We start from the raw sequence: 6,000 nt of genomic DNA, 5'->3' as shown, positions 1-6,000 counted from the left end.
CCAGAGGCTGCGTCTTCAGTCAAGGAGTTAATGTCCAGGGGGGTGTGCATCAACTAACTGACTATACGCTTGTAAAACTACAAGCTCAGTTTTTGCTATAAAGGAGAGGTGCCTGGTGCCAGCAAGGCCTGTATATGGGAACATTCACCAAGTCACTGAGGTCTGTGACACCAATGGACGGCATGAGCCCTGAGTAAGGAAGGGAGGGCTGAAAGCCAGGCCCGTGACGTGACCACATGTTTATTTGGGCAGCACGAGGGAGGCCCTCTAGCTATAAATAGTCCTGGGCTCCTCAGGCTCCTGAGTTCAGCCACTAACTGCTCACCCTTCACTAAAGCTGAAAACTCAAAGCAAAATAAACCATGAGGCTGTTCCTGAGTGTCCTGCTGGTCGCTCTGGCTCTTTGCTGCTATGAGGGTGAGTATCATTTCTAATCAGACCAGCACCAGCCCTGGTGAGTACCCTTCTCTGAACTAGGTCAACCTAAGTGGCTTTCTTTAAAAAAAGAAGAAGAAGGGGCAGAAGAGCTAGTGTTCTCTGAGTCTCTAAATAATAAGTCTTCAAGGGGGCTCTGGGAAGCAGCAGCACTCACTATATCTACTAGTGAGTAGATCTCACTGTATCTGCCAGTCCCCTGCTTTTCCACGAGTACTACCAGTTAGTGCAATCGTGGGATTTCTGTTCATCTAGATCAATTCCAGCCATCTATTCAACAATATTTTTGTACGTCTTCTTACCCGTGATACGGACCCACGTCTTCCTGAGTTGTTCTAGTTCATCTGACTTTTTAAACACCCTCCTCTTTCCCCGTGTTGCCTCTGATTGAACCTCTCAACTTCTATGATCAGGGCTCAGATCAGAGCCTAGTAGGGCACTTCCCGGCTGCAGCGTGATTACAAAGACAGGGGGGCGGGGGGGGGGGAATAGAGAGCCCACACCAGAAACAATGGTCACTTTCAGGCATCCGCACCATTTCAGTGGGGTCAGGAAAGAGCCTCAGTTCCTGTCTCTCACCCTCTCTAAGGAATTCTGAACATCACTGCAGGGAGAAAAAAACAATCATAAATAACTTTGTGTATAAGCTTTAAAGTTGTTCAGACTGGTGACCTGGGGAGTTGTTTTGTATGCATGTGTTCAACTTTATTACCGTGTCTGCATCCAATAACAATCTTATTCTTTCATTTAGTCTCAAACTAGCATCTTCCAACATATATATAGTTTGATCTACTCTTATCCAAATACCCACCCTCCTCTGCTCTCTGGTAAGGTCTGACTCTACTATTCACTTACAATCTTGATACTCAGGGGCCCTTGGGTGGCTCAGTCGGTGAAGTGTCAGACCTTGGCTCAGGTCATGTTCTCACTGTCTGCAGGGTTCAGGCCCCACGCCCGGCTCTGTGCTCACAGCTCAGAGCCTGGAGCCTGCTTCAGAATCTGTGTCTCTGGGACGCCTGGGTGGCTCAGTCGGTTAAGCGTCCGACTTCAGCTCAGGTCACGATCTCGCAGTTTGTGAGTTCGAGCCCCGCATCGGGCTCTGGGCTGATGGCTCGGAGCCTGGAGCCTGTTTCCGATTCTGTGTCTCCCTCTCTCTCTGCCCCTCCCCCGTTCATGCTCTGTCTCTCTCTGTCCCAAAAATAAATAAACGTTAAAAAAAAAATTAAAAAAAAAAAAAGAATCTGTGTCTCCCTCTCTCTCTCTGTACCTCCCCCCCCCCCACACACACACTTCTTGTGCTCTCTCTCTCTCTCTTTCAAAAATAAATGAACATTAAAACATTAAAAAAATAAAAAATTGATACTCAAACCTCCTCTTCTCTGATATTCAAGGCAAAAACAAGGTGTCATCCTGTGCAGGCAAACCTTAATTGTTTGAATTATAAAGAAAGTGAATGTCAGCAAACCAAGAGCGTCCTGGGAAAAAGGATGTGCTTTAAAAAGGATAAAAACTGAACTAGGGATTAGTAAGCCTGTATTCTAGTCCTGGCTCTTCTATACTTCCTTTGAGATGTGAGGAAGCCCCAGCTGCCGTGTCGGAACTGCTGTGCCGTGTCGGAACGGCTGTGCGATGAGATCATAAAACCCCTGGGGTTCCTGTCTAATTCTAACCTCAGGGAACCCAGGAAATGCGTGATTTTCCTTATATCGATTGCATTTCTTTTTCTTCGCTAGCCAATGCGTCGGCCTGTCCAGCCTTTGTTGCAGATCTCTCAGGCTTCCTCTGGAAAACTCCAGGTCTCTTCGAGCCATCACTTGCAAAATATAATGCACCTGAAGAAGCCGTTGAGGCCGTTTTGCATGTGAAGAGTTGCACAGATAACATCTCCATACCCAGAAAAACGATACTTACAGAAATATTGGTAACTTCTTTCTTCTTTGTGCACAGAGGCTTCTGCTCAGCTTCCTTAGCCAGGAAGGCAGTCAGGGTGCCGCTCTGTCGGGGGCGCAGGTGGCGGAGCCTCACAGCTTGCTCCTGAGAGGGTGACAGGTGGCCACAGGGTGGATGGCGTTACATGTGGCAGCTACACTAAGTCTGGGCACATTCCTGTTCAGGTCACTTCCCTGGGCGCCAGGTGCCCCATAGTGCCCTGAGGAGGAGGACAACTGGGACCCCACGCAGTGGTGTTAAAGGGTCAAAGTGTGGCTGCCCCCCTGCCTGGGAGCTTTTCTGAGGCCGAGCTCCCCTCGCCCAGTGGACACAGTCACTGGGGAATCTCGTGTCGGGTGTTGGGATGTTGAATAGGGAGACAGCTGGAGGGAGGGAATCAGCTCGGTGCCCTGACTGCATGGAGGGCAGCTGGTGCGGGCAGAAGGGCGACACCGAGCCAGCTCCTGCAGAGCCAAGGCCTCTCCCCACCACAACTCGGCCCACTCTGCCACTCCCCACCTCCCATTCCGTCCCTTATGGAGCCCGCAACCACACGCCTTGCTCGCTGTGCCTCCTGTGTCCACGTGTGAAGGTGACACGCCTAAATTACATCTTTGTCAAAAAATAAGATACTTAAAGGAGACTCTCAGCACATCGACTGCTGGATTGAGGTCACGAGTTTCCGTCACAAATGCCCGCAGGGACCGAGTTTTCAGTACCCAGGAGATGTGCCATCGGGTTGAATTGCCACACCACGAGCCTGGGAGTCTCCAGCCAGTACCCCCAAAGTCCCCTCCCACCCCTTTTCCAGTCTTTCACCCCTGTATCCCCTTTGCAGTGAAAAGGTAGAGTCCTCTGCCCTGGGATATCAGAGGAAAGATTCCGGGAGGCTCCTCCTTCCACTAGAAACCTCAGCCTCGCACGCAGTCACCTCTGGGTTTATCTGCCAGACTGTGGGAACGGTTTTCTCACGACTTGCATGGTTTGTTGTAATCACCTCAGGTATATTTAGTTGACCGGCCTCCCCGGTTTCCTGTCTTGTGCCCATTCTCCTTGCCTTTTGTCCGTTAAAACTTTACTGACAACTTCTTGTGACTGACAGTCTATGCTCACGTGTCATCCCCAGGGGCAGTATGAATAACCTTCTCTCTCTTTCTTTATCTATTTCAGGGGAAAATCACGGAAAAGTGTGCAAATTAAATCTTACATCGTAGTACCTCTGTCTTGCAGTGATCACCTGATCTTCTGGAAAATGTAAAGGTTTCAACATCTTGCTTCAATAAATCATTTGCCCTGCATTTCTCTACTTGTCTTGTTATTAAACGACACATTCCGGCCTTGAGTTGGGATGGCTCTTGCCGCAAAGTGGCCATTGGGTGTTGTCAATAGTAAAGTTCAGAGCCCTAATGTCCACTTACCCATGGCGGCCTGAGGACGAGGACCCCAGGAGGAAATGTTCGCTCAGAAATCATCCTGCATCACTTTATACATCTCCCATTCACATGGCCTTGAGTGAAAACTGAGTTCCAGGTCAAGGACCAATGAAAACATTCCTGCTACGGTTTTGTATTGAAGGATACCCACAGCCCAGCTGGGTGGCCAGTCATATGCTTCCCAACCAGCAGCATCACTAATGTTTTGTCCTCATCACAAGCACAACCAAACTGCTTGGTCCTCGCACCTTCGCTGTGGTTTCCATCCTATGAACTGTCCCGTGCAATTTGTCTTATGTCCACTTCTGAATTGTTAGTGACTCTCCAGAGTTCCTCCTTCAGTTACGTCTTTTTCCACTTTGCACACACACGTTGCTCATCAGGACTAGACCACTCACCGACACCTGGAGCTGATGCTTTTTCCCACACGTTCCCCCAAGAGCTCCAGAAACGGCATCCAGCGGCCATCGAAGCATCCGCATTCAAAGCGCCACAGTTACTTCCGAAGAAATATATAAAACTGTACACCCTGTCTGCCTACAACCAACTCTCCCTTCCCCGAACCCCCTTTCTGGCTAATGCCCCGAACAAAGAGGTACCCAATGCAGAAAATGTGGGTACATCCTAGGCTCCTGGATTCGTTTCCAGTGGCTGTTGAAAAATACTACCACACACTTGGTGGTTTACATCAATTATTTTCTCAGATTTTGGGTGACAGAGGTCCTCATTCTGTAACACTTGGCAGAAGTCGCGTGTCAGCAGGGCCACATCCCTCTGGAAGATTGAGGCGAAAATCTGTTCATGGCTGCTTCCAGCTTTGATGGCTGGAAACCAGCATTCCCTGTCTTGCCCCCATCATTCTGATCTCTGCCCTCAGACGTCACAGAGCCTTCTCCTCTTCTGTGTCTCTTAATCTGCCTCTGTCTCCCTCATATAAAATATATAGGGTTGCATATATCCTAGAAATCTAGAAAATTCAGGACAAGCTGCCCATGTCAGAATCTAGTTTTTATTGCATCTACAAAGTCCTCTTCTTTTTTTTAATTGTTTTTAACGTTTCTTTATTTTTGAGACAGAGAGGGACAGAACATGAACGGGGGAGGAGCAGAGAGAGAGGGAGACACAGAATCGGAAGCAGGCTCCAGGCTCTGAGCCATCAGCCCAGAGCCCGACGCGGGGCTCGAACTCACGGACCGCGAGATGGTGACCTGAGCTGAAGTCGGACGCTTAACCGACTAAGCCACCCAGGCGCCCCCCTTTTTTTTTTAACCATGAGGGGCATAATTGCAAGCTGCCGAGAATAAGATGTGGGTATGGTTTGGGGTTCCTGGGTGGCTCAGCTGGTGAAGAATCCGACTCGTGATTTCAGCTCAGGACATGATCTCACGGTTTGTGAGTTCAAGTCTTGTGCTGGTCTGTGCATCAAGAATGCAAAGCCTGCTTGGGACTTTTGTCTCCCTCCCTCTCTGCCCCTCCCCCCACTTTCTATCTTTCTCTCTCTCACTCTCAAAAAAAAAAAAAAAGATGTGTGTATCTTTTTGGTAGCTTACTGCATTCATCTCCCCCCACCCCGACATACAAAACTTCACTGAGTTCTGCCCCCTCCACTCCCACATCCTCACTTCTGAGCTTCCCCTCCTTGCCATCCCCAGGGCTGTCATCACAGTCCAGATCCAGTCCTGTCCAGCTTGGTTTAAGTCTCCTACATGGTTCTCTGGGCTCTGCGATACCCTTCCTGTAGTACATCCTCCTCATCGATGCCACAGTGACCCTCCTCTCAAGCTGTGAATCTCATCTCACTACTATAACCATGAACTACTAGAGGGCATGGGCTTCCAAATGCTATGATATGAGTAAGAAGGCTTTGTGAATCCTAAACCTAGCTCTCAAATCATAGTAGGTAGTTGATGCTACCTCTGGCCGAGAAATAGAAGCTAACAGCTATCTAGTATCATCAGTTATTAGCAACGCCTTTAGAGTAGGTGTGTATTTTTAACACATCAGGAAACATGCACACTGAAATAGGTCCCCATTGTGTGAAACGCATTCCATAGTCAGCCTACGAACTATGCTCGGTGGACACAAGGATCATGGAGCTCTTGCAAACTCTGAGAAACGTCCAGCTTTTGATGTCGACTCAGCTCCTGATCTCACGGTTTGTGGGTTCGAACTGAGAGTGAGAGAAATCAATAATTCAGAACAA

At 48.9% G+C, this 6,000-nt stretch overlaps 1 protein-coding gene across 1 annotated transcript; it reads left to right on the top strand.

The window, feature by feature from the left end:
• The first annotated feature begins 268 nt into the window (after window positions 1–268).
• On the top strand, window positions 269–3,662 carry LOC109247029 (secretoglobin family 1D member 2-like). The gene is made up of 3 exons (XM_019415369.2): window positions 269–417; window positions 2,169–2,356; window positions 3,535–3,662. The coding sequence occupies exons 1-3, from the start codon at window positions 363–365 to the stop codon at window positions 3,562–3,564; spliced, it is 273 nt and encodes a 90-aa protein (XP_019270914.2). The 5' UTR covers window positions 269–362; the 3' UTR covers window positions 3,565–3,662.
• The last annotated feature ends 2,338 nt before the right edge of the window (window positions 3,663–6,000 follow it).

The sequence above is a fragment of the Panthera pardus genome, unplaced genomic scaffold, assembly GCF_024362965.1.
Source record: "Panthera pardus isolate Hobbes unplaced genomic scaffold, ASM2436296v1 HiC_scaffold_12, whole genome shotgun sequence".
NCBI classification, from domain to species: Eukaryota; Metazoa; Chordata; class Mammalia; order Carnivora; family Felidae; genus Panthera; species Panthera pardus.
The sequence above is the reverse complement of the archived record's forward strand: the minus strand, read 5'-3'. Positions and strand labels throughout refer to the sequence as shown.

What these genes read in the sequence shown, in the direction of transcription:
- LOC109247029 (XM_019415369.2), top strand. Translation starts at nt 363, where the DNA reads ATGAGGCTGTTCCTGAGTGTCCTGCTGGTCGCTCTGGCTCTTTGCTGC. An exon ending in GGCTCTTTGCTGCTATGAGG is followed by an intron (nt 418 to 2,168) that starts GTGAGTATCATT and finishes TTTCTTCGCTAG; the next exon opens with CCAATGCGTCGGCCTGTCCA. An exon ending in CGATACTTACAGAAATATTG is followed by an intron (nt 2,357 to 3,534) that starts GTAACTTCTTTC and finishes TATCTATTTCAG; the next exon opens with GGGAAAATCACGGAAAAGTG.